This window comes from Cololabis saira, chromosome 10, assembly GCF_033807715.1.
Source record: "Cololabis saira isolate AMF1-May2022 chromosome 10, fColSai1.1, whole genome shotgun sequence".
Taxonomy (NCBI): Eukaryota; Metazoa; Chordata; class Actinopteri; order Beloniformes; family Belonidae; genus Cololabis; species Cololabis saira.
Genome location: NC_084596.1, coordinates 20,551,989 through 20,568,570, shown reverse-complemented (window position 1 = coordinate 20,568,570; position 16,582 = coordinate 20,551,989). Strand labels below are relative to the sequence as shown.

Below are 16,582 nucleotides of genomic sequence, written 5' to 3'. Positions count from 1 at the left end.
CTTGGTTTATTGAAACAGACTCAGACAGTTTTACAGCTTCCTCTTGAATCAAGAGATGGATTAAAATATTTATGAATGCTGCTTTAATCATTTAAGTGCAACTGAGTACATTTCTCTACTGAAAAATACTAGGACTATACAACGTGGTTTTGATGCTATACAGTGTTGGGTGGATGTGACTCCTATCAATGGAATGTTTCAAGTGTGCAGCAATGGATGCAGAGTTACAGAATATGTACAGGGGAGGTTTCCATGCGCACTATTTGGTTTACAAGGCTACTGTGCAAAGATTGTTGCATTTTAAGACTTTGAGCATTTATATTAGTGTAACTGAAATGTCGTTAACTTGATACCAGATGAAAGCTCAGAGGCAATGAGGTTGATCAGCTTTCAGGCACTGCATAGGCAAGTCAATACAATCCTTAATCTGCTAATGATCCATTTTAGTGGTCTGTGAATTCTGACTATTTTCCAGAATTATTTTCTTAGATACTTCCTTACTTAAAAAAATAAATAATTATGATGGCACTGGCTGAGTGTGGAGTGAAGAGATACTTCTAATCTATTACATCCAGTAAGAAGTATTATCAGAGCATTGGAGATAAGTGAAAAAAGATCACCCCATTTAACTGAAGATAAACTAAGTGTCACATAACATGTAGAATAGGACCTGGCCAGAATAACGTGATCCTTCCACGCGCTACGTCCGGCCAGAGAAGCCCCAACCTGTCTGGTGAAAAGAAGCGGCCTGCTCACTCCTCAGGTTAAGGAGGAGACCTGAGCTCAGTGCAGGGCCCTCCCGGGGTTGGTAGAGGGAGCAATGCCCAGGACTGTCACTGACTACGTTTACATGCAGTCAAAATTCGGGTTATTGCTAATATTCCGGTTACTGAAACATTCGGAATATTCCGTTTACATGCGTGAGCAAACAGGGTTATCCCTGTTTACATGGTGATTAATCATTTGGGATATCCCGATCAAACCAGCGACGCGCGGAGAACGTGATGACGCAATTAGCGTCATTTCCGCTTCCTCTTCCTGTATCCAAATTCAAAACAAATGCTGATTCGCGCAACTTTTCGCTCACCTTCTTGTAAATCTCGCTATCCCGGTACTTTCTACCGTCTACAAATGTCAAAATGTTCATATCCTTCATTACATTTATGAAGTGATTAGTCTCCTCCTCACTCCAAAAGTGTGGCGTGGTCTTGCGTTTCGCCGTGTTTATAAGAACTTCCTGGACTCAAAACACCAGGATTCCTTGCGAACAGAGCATGCGCAGAAAACAAATTCATGTTCCGTTTGATCGGGATATCCCGTTAGGCGTTTACATGACCGAATATTCGGGTTTTAAGAGGAGTAACCCAGGTGTCATATTGGGGTTTTTAAAAACCGGAATATGAGCAAATTCGGGTTATTCAAAGGGGTTATTGGTGTTTACATGGCCGTGCAAATTCGGGTTATTGCCAATATTCGGGTGATGAAATGGGGGGAAAAAAAAATAAAAAAATCGGGGATAAAAAAATATGAAAAAAAAAGAAAGAAAAAAAAGAATAAAGCCTAACCTTAAAACAAAGGCCATTTGTGAAACCTCATACTACACTACTGGTGCCTTCTGATTTTGCCAGATCGTAGCTGCAGTCTACAGGATACAAGCACTTGTACTGCTGTATACAAGAAACACCGAAATAATTTAATACTTCCAATAAAATGTCCAGCATGCAACTGACCAGTCTTCCCATAATGCTGTGGGACACTACAACTACATTATAACATGGCATACTAAGTACTACAACACAGTAAGCAGTACATGCTACATACTGCGTTGTAGGTGTGTTACACAGTTCTGCATGTGGTTTTAAAAATGGCCTCTTGTTTTCTTGGCTGAGGCTTTACATTTATTGCATTGTACGGTTGATACCCTGATTCCAACAGATAAGACTTTAAAAGGTCAGGTGAAATCAAATCTAAAATGTATGCAACAGCTGGAATAAATTCACCGGAAATGCCTCACATAGTACACTCTTGTACTATTCACCATATACCGTAAGACTCTCACGTAACTGACGTGCAAGTTGAGGCTGAAAGAAATAAACTAATGCTGATAGAATATAAAATAACAAAAAAAAATTAAGACTGGTTTTAAAAATGGTAACCAAGATAAGAAAAATACATTAATGCATTTCTACTCTAGCCAGGAGTTTGTAGTGATAGCTGGCTGATAGTCAGAGATATATATATATATATATATATATATATATATATATATATATATGAAAAACAAAAAATGGCTAAAATTATAAATTAATTTATAAAAACACAGGAATTAACCTTCTCGTGTGGGAATGGCTTCAATATGTCGCCTCTCTGCGTCCGGCTCTCTCTTCTTAGCTTAGACTGATAACTTGACTCTCTCAAACTCCACCGTGAAATGCACAAGCAGAGCAGATGGGCAGAAGGATACCTAATGATGAAAATGTCACTGCTGGATGACAGCTGAACTCAGAGCATGCTGCCAGAGCTCAGGAGATCCTTCTCCGCAGAAATGGACTTGACCAGCTCCTCTACCCAGCGGACTTCGGAGGCCACCTGTTCAGCCAGGACTTCATACCGGTTCTCCAGACGCCCAAACTTGCGCTTGAGGATGTTGGCAGCCTGCATCGTGAGCCGAGCATCCTCCTGGCACTTCTTGCGCTGAGCCCGTGTGCGCTGCAGCTCCTGGTGAATGTGGCTCAGGTCAGTGGAAATGCTCTGGTTCTCCTCCTTGTACCAGCCCTCTTTCTCCTCATATATGGACAGCAACGCAGCCACATCTTCCTGGCATGAGCGCTGATTGCGCTCCAACTCCTTCAAACCCTCCTCTGCCACGGAAATCTCCTCGAGCACCTGGGAGAAGCGCTCAAAGTTGACATAAGTGTTGTTGGGCGGCATGCTGGAGTGGGATTTGATGGTGTACTCCTTCAGGCGTGTGGTCTTCAGGCGGCGGCGCTCAGTCTTGTGGTCTCGCTCCTCTTGCCGCACGTTCCGCCTCTTGATCACCTAAAGAAATAAAAACTGTTAAGCTCTGAAGTGGAAATGGTAATACAATAACTTGCACCAAACGGTGCAGAGCAAAGACAGGAAACGCCTAGTCTCCCTTCAAACAGCTGGTAAATAGTGACATTGTCGGATTATTATTTGAGCACAACTAGGGCTGTTGCCCAAAAATAAAATCTCGATTTTTTTCTCTCAAAATCCGATTTTCGATTACGATTATTTTGTGAATTGACAAAAGGCAAAGAAATGATTTCAAATATGCTGTTTTTTTATTGAACATTTGCCCCATTGGGCTTTAAGTGCAAACTTTGCTCTTATTAAACCAAAAATGAATTAATAAAGTGCAAAACTCTGTAAAATAAGTTGAAAAAAAGTTTTAAAAAATATAATAAAATATAAAGTTTTATCTCTGAAAAAAAAAAAAAAAAAAAAATCAGCAAATCAGCACTTGCAAACATACAGTAAGTTATATTTCCAATTAAATAAAACAAGACATTTTCTTATTAAACTAAACTGGGTCTTTGCATGCTAAATAATAATGCAACCCATGAAGGAGGTAGAGGTGTGTAATGTCAGTCATTACATTTGCTATTCACATTTGCAAGTTTTTTGCAAGGAACACGAGCCGGTCTACCGCATCTGGCTTGAGGGATGCCCGGTGGCATGTTACAACGACCCCTCCTACACTAAAGAGCCTCTCCAATGGGGCACTTGTCGCAGGTATTGAGGGGTATTTCCATCAATCATTAATATGTGTGCAGACAAGGTGTATAAAAAAAAAAAAAAAAGTGAAAAATCGATTTTACGAGTTTCACGTTTTAACATCGTTCTAATTACATAACCGCGATTACGATTTAAAATCGATTAATCGAACAGCCCTAAGCACAACCATTTAGAATTTCACCGTTTAGAGTCTGTTACTAAACTGTTCAGCTTGTACAGAATATCAAACCTATTTGGCTGCCAGTGGGGGGAGACAAACACAGAAACATTGACCTCCCTGTTGGAGCACAAACAATACTTCTCCATGGATTGCATCTCTTCATCTGAGCCAAAAGTCAAATTAATCTTAACAACAGATTCACAAAGATGGAAAAAAAAAATCTATTAACTTCCATCAAAAGCTTAAATTTGTCTGGGAGAAAAAACAACATCAAGCACATTCCTTCGTATGAACTCACAACTAATTTAAATGACAGTGTTGCACACGCACCTTAATCCAGGGATGCTGGAGGCTGTCATCAATCGTCATTCTCTTTCTACAAAAGAAAATAGTTCACGAGTGAGAAAAGGTCTGAGCAGAGACTTTGAAATCATTTACAATTAATGCCGCCCTCAGTGAATGGGTTCTCTCTAAATGAAAAAGAAAAACTGAGAAGCACAAATACACAAGACTTAACAAATAAAATGAAGGTATTTTTTACTTTGGATCCTTGACCAACAGACGCCGTATGAAGTCCTTGGCCAGCTCGCTGGTGTTGCTAAAGTACTCTTCATCAAAGTCATAGTTGACAGCAGATATGTTGGTCAAAGTCTCCTGCTTGGTCTCGCCCAGAAATGGTGATGCACCGCTCAGCCTACCAAACACAGAAACTTGGCGTTAGATCATATATGACTGAAGGGTGTCGTGATTCAACACTGTTGTGATGCAAAATATTACTCACAGAATGTATGTGATTACCCCGATGCTCCTGGAAACAAAAGAAGATGAGTAATGGTGAATGAAAACTGTCTGGTCTTGTCTCATCTCGTCTTATATGAGACGAGAAAGAAAGAAGACGACATCTTACCACATGTCTGCCTCCAGGCCAAGCGGCTCATAGTTGACTATTTCTGGTGCTGTAAAACACAGAAGAATAATTAAAACCAGATGTGATGTGAAGCACGTGATCATCGGCTCACGAGGTTTAACGAACAGGCCAGCATGTACAGACTCTAGCACGTCTGATTTTAGGCCGTGTGTTTGAAATTAGTATCTTGGAGGGGGAACGCTCTTACCGACAAACTCTGGAGTCCCAAAGATGTTCTTGAACTCATTTCCTGCTTTGATCTGATGAGCGATCCCAAAATCAATCAGCTTTATCCTCGGGTTGGGTACATTCTTGTCCAATAGCATGATATTTTCAGGCTGAGAGATAAAACAAAAATGAATGCACATACAGTAGAGGAACAATGAATACAGGAATGTAATACTGTCAACAGATAACAGAGGCTTTCTCTCGCTCTGCACTGAGAGACTTTGATGCTTTTCTGTAGTCTGATGTCAATATAATAATATTTAACCGAGTTTGAGATTATTAGCTCAAATATGCTTTGACTATAAACAGCTTTTTAATCATTCACTACATTAATGTTTGTTTATTTTTTTTAAAGAACACTAACACACTTGATAAGATCCCAGCAACTATTCAACCTTGAACTATCCCTTATTTCTTGTGATAATGGTGCAAAGATTATCATGGGAACCTTTTTAGTAGTTTTTTTCCTTTTTAAACCGCAGGGCAGCGTTGCTCATCAGCTCTGCTTCATGACTAATGAAAAACCTCTCAAATTGTAAAAGTGAAAAACAAAAGGTCTGCTAACACCTAAACTGGGCATTTTACTAGCATGTCCTCTCCCCCTGCCTCACAAGCATCCCCTCAAATTACTGACCTTGAGGTCGAAGTGAGCAATGCGTTTGGAATGGAGGTACTGAACGCCGTCCAGGATCTGCTTGAGAAACTGTGTAGCTTCTTCCTCAGTAAGAGACTCCTTCTCAGCCAGAAAGTCAAAGAGCTCTCCGCCGGACACCAGTTCCAGGATGAGGATCACGTCCGTCTTGTTCTCAAAGATGTCATGCAAGGTGATGATGTTACTGTGCTGAATCTCCCGCAGGATATTGACCTCTCGCTCAATCTCCTCCCGGCTGACTCCCCGCCGACTGGACGACAACCGCCTCTTCTTGATGAACTTGGCTGCATACTCAATGGCTGTGCTCTTCTCCTTGCACTTACGAACGATGGCAAACTGTCCACTGCAGAGGGGAATGACCGGGAAGATGCTCAATATATCATAACATATTTGCACTTGCCTTTTTTCTCTCTGTACATTTCCTTCCAGCTTTGTTTATAATGGATCATTAAAAGGCAAAAAAGGTGAAGAAAAAAAAAGGGGCATCACCAAAACAAAAAAGACCAATGTGTAGCTATGGAAACAACATTTCACAGTGCATGAATTTTCACTCATCTGCATGTCTTTCTTAACAAATATACACACACAGCGCTTCTCCTTTAAAGATGTTACACTACAGCAGAGTTGGAAAGGCACTGAGAGACAGTGACGTCATACTTTTGCTGCATTACTACAGAATAAATTAACTAAGGAAGAGAGATGGGTTCAATCAAAAGCAAAAAACACACAAACAAATGCATGGCTTATTCCTAACAGTTATGAAATTCTATTTCATATGTTGCTGACAACATCAGAGCTAATATTTTGGCCCTGTTCTGATCCAGCAGTTCAAATTTGGCATCAGTATACATCCTTGACCAACTGTGGTAAATGTCTTGTTCGTTTTTGTGTGAAAAATAATACACACTGATAAACAGATATTTAAAAAAAAAAGGTCATTTACAATGAAGGAAAAAGAAAAGGTATTAAAAAGTCCCTCAGGTTGCATTTATGCATGTTTTGGAGCCTTTATTAAGAGTCTAACAACTGTATCGAACCTCCGGTAATGATAGACCGCAGCAGATGGATAGGAGATCAGCAGCACCTACCTGCCCAGCTCCTCTCCCATCTCATAATACAGATCAACATCCTCCTGCCTGAAACCAGCCATGGCGCTGACTTTAATAACGATGGGAGAAGGATGCTTTCAGATGTCCTGCAAATTAAAAAAATAAAACAGAGACACCAAGACTTAGCCAGACCCACATCTAGAAAGACACAGCAAAACAAATTTAAATTTGCTAGCAGTAGGTCTAGATTTGTAGGCTAACCAAGACCAAATAATGTAATATTAGAAGTCATATAGTATGAGTGTTTATGCAAGTGTCCGAACTTAAATAGATAATTGGTCTATGCAGTATACTGAATGTTTTTAATAAACAAAAAGTATATGAAATGTTTTTCTTTTAATTGATTTACTGCTCTGTATTGGTATATCCAGTACTCGAGTTGAGGGGGGATGGCATCCCCCCTGAAATAAAAACGGCCAAAATCATCCACCCTTTCCATCCCTTATGTCATTTCATCAATGAATGTGGTTTTACTGCTATTTCAACATTTAGAGTCATCGCCAGAAAAATAACAAGTAAATTTTCACTTGAAATAAGTAGGAAAAATCTGCCAATGGGACAAGATTTATCTTCTCATTACAAGCAATAAAATCTTGTTCCACATGCAGATTTTTCTACTTCTTTCAAGTGAAAATCTACTTGAAACAGGTGAAAATTGTTGTTTTTTCCAGTGATGAGTCTTGTTTTAAGTGTAATGAGATTTTTTTTTTTACAAAAATGAGACATTTTAACTAGAAATAAGACAAATATTCTTGTTAAGATTTTGAGTTTTTGCAGTGCTCCATTTTACTTATCCTGTGAAGGACAGAGTCATATTGATAAGTTTGTGTTTTGATGTACTTGATGTAAGCCCAGTGGATATTTAAAGTTTACAGAAGGCTGCATTTAACTGCTGCTATGTCATTCCTGCAGTATTTCTGCAGGTGTTTTGGTCACTGCTATTATTTGTTATATATTATATTACTTGTAATATATTATATTATTTGTAATCAGAACAAATTATCTGTCCCCATATGATAAAATCCACCATCCCCCCTGATTCTTTTTTTACAACTCGAGTACTGGGTATATCTAGGAGCTGACAGAAATTGATTATAAAAGGGTAGGCGTAATAATCTAAGCTTCAGCCTGAACCTTTTCGGTCTTGTTTTGTTTATATATTTTGGTCTAATGCATTAACTACATGTTTATTTGTGCTTTTCTTTTCTTTCATTTCTTTTATATTTGAATTCTTATTTTTGAAATGACCGAAATAAACAAACCAGTTGTAGACTGTGATAGAAGCCATGGTTGTGATCATACTAGTAATTGCCTACACTGTACTCCTCATTTGGTAGGAGTCAGTTGTAAGTAACTGAACCTAAATAGATAATAGGTCTATGCAGTATACTGAATGTTTTCAATATACAAAAAGTACGGTATATGAAATGTTTTTCTTTTAATTGATTTACTGCTCTGTATCTGTATATCTAGGAGCTGACGGAAATTGATTATAAAAGGGTAGGCGTAATAATCTAAGCTTCAGCCTGAACCTTTTCGGTCTTGTTTTGTTTATATATTTTGGTCTAATGCATTATCAGCATTAGGAATGGGCGATATTTTACCGTTCACGATAAACCGTCAAAACAATTCCCCACGGTAAAAATTTGTCATCTCGCGGTAAAAATGATAAATTCCCGTTGATGACGTTTTTGTGTAAAGCTGATTTATGGTTCTGCGTTAAATCCACGCACAACGTATGTGAAGGAAGGAAGGAAGGAAGGAAGGAAGGAAGGAAGGAAGGATGGAAAGATATGCACCAGAAAGAAAGAAAGAAAGAAAGAAAGAAAGAAAGAAAGAAAGAAAGAACTCATTTAATTGGTTTTTATTAATTAAATTTAATTGGTGTAGTTTAGTAGCATTTAGTATTCTTTTAGAGCAGTGTTTTGGGGGCTCCAAAGACTGAATGTGGTGATAGATTTATAGTTACAAAGGTGGAGTTGAATTGGTGTTTTTTTTTTTAATCGTCATTTTATCGTTATCGGGATAAATGCCAGAAATTATCGTGATACATTTTTTAGTCCATACCGCCCATCCCTAATCAGCATTAGGGATGGGTGATTTTTTACCGTTCACGATAAACCGTCAATAAAATTCCCCACGGTAAGAATTTGCCATCTCACGGTAAAAACGATAAATTGAGGAAATGAGAAAGAAAGAAAGAAAGAAAAAGAAAGAAACGACTATCGTTATTGGGATAAATGCCAAAAAGAAAGAAAGAAAGAAAGAAAGAAACGACTATCATTATTGGGATAAATGCCAGAAAGAAAGAAAGAAAGAAAGAAAGAAAGAAAGAAACGACTATCATTATTGGGATAAATGCCAGAAAGAAAGAAAGAAAGAAAGAAAGAAAGAAACGACTATCGTTATTTGGATAAATGCCAGAAAGAAAGAAAGAAAGAAAGAAAGAAAGAAAGAAAGAAAGAAAGAAAGAAAGAAAGAAAGAAAGAAAGAACTATCGTTATTGGGATAAATGCCAGAAAGAAAGAAAGAAAGAAAGAAAGATTCCCGTTGATGACACTTTTTGTATTGGTATTTTTTTTATCGTTATCGGGATAAATGCCAGAAATTATCGTGATACATTTTTTAGTCCATACCGCCCATCCCTAATCAGCATTAACTTCATGTTTATTTGTTGGTTTCTTTTCTTTTGTATTTGAATTCTTATCTTGGAAATGACTTAAACAAACAAACCAGTAGTGTGTGATAGAAGCCGTGGTTCTGATCACAGCAGTAATTCCTACACTGTACTCCTTATTTGGTAGGAGTCAGTTTTCACAAACTTTGAGGCTGATGTCAGACTCCGCATACCAGCCCCACTTACATCATCTCCTGTGCGAGGCCAGCTATACGACTCGATTAAAGGGCATTGATTATGTCCACACAGTCAGGTATCTTACAATCCATTCGTTTGAAAACTATTCAGTAAAAACAGAAAAAAAAAATAGAAATATCAAGCTGATAACTCACTTTGAGGTCAATGAAAAGATGCTGAATTGCAACTTCGCACGAGAGACTCCCCCCCTTTAAATAACTGGATGACGGACGGACTTTCTTCCACAAACACCAAATATAAATCTCCCACAAAGTAGATGACGTTAGATTAATCAAAAATTGGAGTTAAAACGCATTTGGGAGAGTAAATAAAGCCAAAGACGGAAGACAGCTAGCCTAGCTGGTTAACTCGCCAACATTGACGATAAACACCGGCTTCTGCTGTTTTTGGCAAGTATTTCCCTAGAAGCGAACGTACTCGTATTAAAATTGGGATTCTGACAGGAAAAGACATGTATAACCGTATAAAAGTGAAGCCGTTGACTTAAAGGATACTCACAGTTTGCTCTGCGTTCCTCATCCGAGTGAATGTGACTCCGCACAGCGGCAAGTTAGCAGCTGACCACGAGGTTCCGGTTTCTCCTTTCAAAATAAAAGCATTAAACCACACCGTATAATGTGGATAGTCACACACTTTTTTTAATACTTTTTAGGCAAGGCAAGGCAAGTTTATTTATATAGCACAATTCAACACAAGGTAATTCAAAGTGCTTTACATCGACATTAAAAGCGGCAATACATAATTAGACAGTAAATAACAAATAAAATGAAATAAAATTATGAGGAAAAAAAAGGTAAAATAATAAAAAGCACATGTTGCTGATTTAAGAGTACGCTTAAATAACAAATAAATGAAATAAAATGATAAGAAAAGACGTACATGTAAAATAATAAAAAGCACAAGTTGTTAAAAATAAGGGCAGTAGAGTACAGCAGGTAAGTATTTAATTTAGGAGTACACTTCAGTAAACAGTAATGTTTTTAGGCCTGATTTAAAGGAGCTGACAGTTGGAGCAGACCTCAGGTCTACAGGAAGTTTGTTCCACCGGTGAGGAGCAGAATAACTGAACACTGCCTCACCTTGCTTGGTTCTGGTTCTTGGGAACCACAACAAACCAGATCCAGATGAACCTCAGGGGTCTGGGAGCTTCATAGGAACTAACAGATCAAGCATGGATTTTGGTCCAAGACCATTCAGGTCTTTGTAGACCAGTAAGATTTTAAACTCTATCCTTTGACTCACTGGAAGCCAGTGTAGTGATTTCATGACCGGTGTAATATGGTCCAGTATCCTGGTGTTTGTTAGGACTCTGGCGGCAGCGTTCTGGATCAGCTGCAGCTGCCTGATTGATTTCTTGTTACGGCCTGTAAAGATGTCATTGCAATAATCCAACCTACTGAAAATGAATGCATGAATACGTTTTTCCATGTCTTGTTTAGACAGAATCCCCTTAATTCTAGCAATGTTTTTTAGGTGGTGATAGGCAGATTTAGTGATAAACTTTAAATGGCTGTTGAAGTTCAGGTCTGATTCAATAATTACACCAAGATTTCTGGCTTGATTTGTAGCTGTCAATGACATGGAGCCAAGGTGAGCGCTGAGCTTTTCCCTTTCATTTTTAGGGCCAAAAATGATCACCTCTGTCTTTTCTGCATTTAGCTGGAGAAAATTCTGGCACATCCACTCATTGATTTGATGAATACAGTTACTCAATGAGAGTAGGGGACTGTAGTCATGTGGTGACACTGAAATATAGAGTTGTGTGTCATCGGCACAAGTATGGTGTGAAATGTTATGATGTTCCATAAGCTGAGCTAGGGGTAGAATATAGATGTTATATATATATATATATATATATATATATATATATATATATATATATATATATATATATATATATATATATATATATATATATATATATATATATATATAAAATAATGGTTTAGTATCAAATCCAGACCCGGATTAACTCAGTGGGGTGTCTAAGGATGACCACACTTGAAGTGCCCCCCTCTTCCCACATTTTACAGTAAAAAAGGGGAAAAATACTATGGTTATAAAGACCATAGAGTTACATGAATGTATTGCTGAAGTACATGCTCAACACTCATACTACAAATAAATGTAAGACAAGCAACCAACTAAGAGTAACACCCAAGATAGACATGAGTCTACAAACGCCATACTACACTCATGCTCCAATCAGAAACTCACATGCCAATTAACACCACATGTTAACTACCTGCCTCTCACCTGAAATGAGCTGGGATAGGCTCCAGCAGACCCCCGTGACCCCGCAAGGGATAAAGCGGGTATAGATAATGGATGGATGGATGTTAACTATCATCATTTCCATCATATACGGCCTGTCTGAGGACTACATGCAGAACTATTACAGCATATGACTAAACAATCAAAGAGGCCTACTGATTTAGCTGATGTGAAGGTAGGGAACAGCACACTAGTAACTCAAAAACAATTCATTTTATTATTATTATTATCATTTTCATGTATTTTTATTATATCATTGGTTACTGCTGTACCTGTTTGCTCCAATTCCAGCAAATATATAGAGAAAAATAACAAAATATGACATATATGGTCCAGTTAGTCATTTCATTTGGTGCCCCATCATTGGCTGGTGCCCCTGAGCGCTCGCCCGGTTCAGTATATGGATAATCCGGCCTAGATCAAATCAATTCAACCTGGTATATTGTTCTGGTTAGTGGAATATTAGAAGGGACTGGTAATCAGTTACAACTGCTTTAGTGTTAATTAGATTAGATTGATAAGATTAGATTGTCCTTTATTTCTCCCTCAGTGGGGAAATTCGCTTTGTGCAGCATCAGTACACACAACACACACATGCAGCAAAAGGGTAAAAAAATATAATTGCAAAATATAAACAGTATATACATTGGAATGAAAATAAAAGTAGTGCAGTATGAGAAAGAAAGAGCAACAGTGCAAAAAAAAAAAAAGCAGGTAGGATGTTAAAGAAATACACAACTGGAGCACTTGAGGGGCAACGATGAGAAGACCTGAAAAAACATGAAGAGAGGTTATCAATGTTTTTATTTTCCCTAGTTTTGCATTTGCCTTGGATCAGTGTCACTACTGGTAGCATTAGGTGATACATGAGCAGTCTAACTCCACAAAGATGCCACACCAATATGTACCATTGCCAGAAGGTTTGCTGTGTCTCCCAGCACAGTCTCAAGCGCATGGAAGATATTGTAGGAGACAGATTACTGTAAGAGAGCTGGACGGGCCATACAAGGTCCTTAACTCATCACCAACACCTGTATCTGCTCCTTTGTGCAAGGAGGAACAGGATAATCCCTAACAGAGTCCAACCAAAGAACCTCCAACAGGTCACTCCATGAGGGCCCAACATCTTTTAGTTAGTGGGTCTTGTAATGACTGCCAAAATTACCATAGAACACTAGTATCGGCGTGGTTGCCACTGGCACCCTGTGCTTTTCACAGATGAGAGCAGTTTCACCCTAAGCACATGAAAGGGAAAGGACTTGAAAGGGTCTGGATGTTATACTGTAACATTGCTATGTATGACTGGTATGGTTGTGTGCCGGTATTTATTTGCGAAGGCTTATCTTTGGAGAGGTGAGCAGGCTGGACAACTGCACCCTGACTGCCACTAGGTATCAAGATTAATTAATTAATTCTTTCACCTACTGTCAGACCCTACATTTGTGCAGGTGGTGTGTGATGATGCCCAACCTCATGTAGTAGTGTATTCAGGCAGTTCCTGGAGGATGAAGGAGTTCATACCATTGACTGCCCCCTCGTGCATTTGACTTAAATCCAACAGAACACCTCTGGGACATGTTTTGATGCATCTGATGCCACCAGGTTGCAGTTTACACTGTCCAGGAGCTCAGTGATGCCCTGGTCCAGATCTGGGAGGAATTACCCGACAACACCATCCATCCTCTCATTCGGAGTATGCCCCAATGTTGTCAGGTGTGTGCATACAAGCATATGGGGGGCATACAAATAATTTAGCTGCTGTCATTGAAATTTCAGCAAAATGTACTAGTTTGCTTCATCATTTTCGCTCTTTGATTTTTGGGGGTGTCTTTAAATTCAGTCCTCTGTAGGTTGATCATTTTACTTCATATAAGTTATATAACACAAAGTAGCTTCCTTTAATTCAACATTACCTAGTCAATATAATGGTAGATATACAGTATGTTTTTTTTTCCCCCCCACTGAAATTTGATGTTTTCAAAGTGTTCTTGAAAATATCCCCATGTTGACCTTCGATTGTAAGATAAAACAAAAGATAACAAAAAAAACTTGGATATGTTAAATATTTAAATATCTAAAATATTTTAAATATTTAAACATCTGAGTTTTCTGCAGTAGGCTACTACTGATTTGCTTAAAGCCATAGTATTTACAATACCAGCCCGTACCAGCAGAGGAAAAACATTATTGTGAAGTTAAAGAGTGTCTAGGTTCCGGCCCTAATGCAGTACTTACTGCAGAGAAATATCGAGCAGAAGGAAGGACATACGGACCATGCCGAGCCAATTGATCCGCTGCATTATGTTAATGATCTTCAAGCATACAAAAACAACGATTAAATCGGTGCCAGATTAGAGAAAGTTACATTACGTGACACGGTTAAAGTTACAACACCAAAAGTGACGTTTCTTTTAGAAATGACAAATGAACTCATATACGGAAAATGGAAGTGGGGGAGACCAAAAACGAAGTTCCCTGACCGGGAATCGAACCCGGGCCGCGGCGGTGAGAGCGCCGAATCCTAACCACTAGACCACCAGGGATCTCGATGCACGATGATGGAGATATTCAAAATTAAATGATGCAATGATAAGATATGCAAAGATATGTATAACTACAAGGTTAAGGATGGAAAACAGGAGCTTGAATATTTCATATATCATGACTTTGAGTTACCGCATACAGTTGGGTATTACCTTACCACAGTCAATTGACTCTTTCAAGAGTAGACTTAAGACCCACCTTTTCAGCAAAGCATATGCCAGGCAGCTATGATTTATGATTCGCCATTGATTTTTATAATTTTTTTATGACTTTTTTACGTTTGTGATGATACTGCTGCTATGTGTTGATTTTCTTGCCTTGAATGTTGTAGCACTTTGAGATTAATTGAATGTAAAGTGCATTATACATTAAATTCATTATTATTAACTGTCCCAGGACTTTGTGGACTGGTTCCTGCAGAATCACCTCCAGATCAACGCGGGGAAAACTAAAGAACTGGTGGTGGATTTCCGCAGGTGTAATAAACCCCCCCGACACCGGTGAACATCCAGGGAACGGAGATTGAGATGGTGACATCTTACAAGTACCTGGGTGTTCACCTCAACAATAAACTGGACTGGACTACTAATTCCTCTGCACTCCACAAAAAAGGCCCGAGCAGACTCTACCTGCTCAGGAGGCTGAGGGCTTTTGGTGTGCAGGAAACACTCCTGAAAACATTCTATGACACTGTGGTGGCATCAGTCATTTTTTATGGAGTGGTCTGCTGGGGCAGCAACATCACAGCTGGAGACAGAAGGAGGCTGGACAAAATCATTGAAAGGGCCGGCTCTGTCGTGGGCTGCTCTCTGGACACAGTGCAGGTGATGGGAGAGAGGAGGATGATGGCTAAGCTGTCATCCATGATGGAGAAGGACTCCCACCCAGTACTCGAGTTGTAAAAAAGAATCAGGGGGGATGGTGGATTTTATCATACGGGGACAGATAATTTGTGCTGATTACAAATAATATAATATATTACAAATAATAGCAGTGACCAAAACACCTGCAGAAATACTGCAGGAATGACATAGCAGCAGTTAAATGCAGCCTTCTGTAAGCTTTAAATATCCACTGGGCTTACATCAAATACATCAAAACACAACAATAAAAACAGTTTTCTGAACTTATCAATATGCCTCTGTCCTTCACAGGATAAGTAAAATGGATCACTGCAAAAACTCAAAATCTTAACAAGAATATTTGTCCTATTTCTAGTTAAAATGTCTCATTTTAGTAAAAAAGTCTCATTACACTTAAAACAAGACTCATCACTGGAAAAAACAACAATTTTCACCTTTTTCAAGTAGATTTTCACTTGAAATAAGTAGAAAAATCTGCCAGTGGAACAAGATTTTTTTGCTTGTAATAAGAAAATAAATCTTGTCCTACTGGCAGATTTTTCTACTTATTTCAAGTGAAAATTTACTTGAAACGGGTGAAAATTGTCGAATAAGTTATTTTTCTGGTGTTATTTTTCTGGTGATGACTCTAAATATTGAAATAGCAGTAAAACCACATTCATTGATGAAATGACATAAGGGATGGAAAGGGGGATGGCAGTTTTACAGGGGGGATGATTTTGACCATTTTTATTTCAGGGGGGATGCCATCCCCCCTCATCCCCCCTCAACTCCAGTACTGCTCCCACCCCATGAAGGACCATCAGAGCGCTGGAGAGCTCATTCAGCGACAGGCTCCTTCACCCTAAATGTGTGAAGGAGCTACAGAAGCTCCTTCCTCCTGCAGCTGTGAGACTACACAACCAGCACTGCTCACAGTAGACCAGTGGTCCTCAACCTTTTTTCAGTGATGTACCCCCTCCTGTGAAATACTTTTTCAGCCAAGTACCCCTAACCAGCGCAAAGAACTTTTGGTTGTAAAAAAAACACCAAAAACAGAGCACTGTGCCATCGGTAACTGATTTATTAAACATAAAAATATTGCTGCTACGCTTCAACCACGACTCCATCGTTGGTCCAAGTGATTGACAGGTGAAGCCAGGTGATTGGCAGGTTAGGTGGAGCCATCCAGGTGTGGGGGATACTCTGCGGTTTTAGGATCATAAGTTGAA

General features: G+C 38.9%; 1 protein-coding gene and 1 non-coding gene across 2 annotated transcripts; both read right to left on the bottom strand.

The window, feature by feature from the left end:
- Positions 1 to 1,530: 1,530 nt before the first annotated feature.
- Positions 1,531 to 10,249, bottom strand: dapk3 (death-associated protein kinase 3). The gene is made up of 9 exons (XM_061731967.1): positions 10,189 to 10,249; positions 6,795 to 6,901; positions 5,689 to 6,049; positions 5,035 to 5,164; positions 4,827 to 4,875; positions 4,701 to 4,727; positions 4,461 to 4,613; positions 4,250 to 4,295; positions 1,531 to 3,039 (listed from the first exon to the last, which is right to left on the bottom strand). Exons 2-9 carry the CDS (start codon positions 6,854 to 6,856, stop codon positions 2,503 to 2,505), a joined length of 1,365 nt encoding a protein of 454 aa, XP_061587951.1. The 5' UTR covers positions 6,857 to 6,901; positions 10,189 to 10,249; the 3' UTR covers positions 1,531 to 2,502.
- A 4,186-nt stretch (positions 10,250 to 14,435) lies between these two features.
- trnae-cuc (transfer RNA glutamic acid (anticodon CUC)) lies at positions 14,436 to 14,507 on the bottom strand. Its single transcript has one exon. It is a non-coding gene; the product is annotated as a tRNA-Glu (tRNA).
- Positions 14,508 to 16,582: the final 2,075 nt, after the last annotated feature.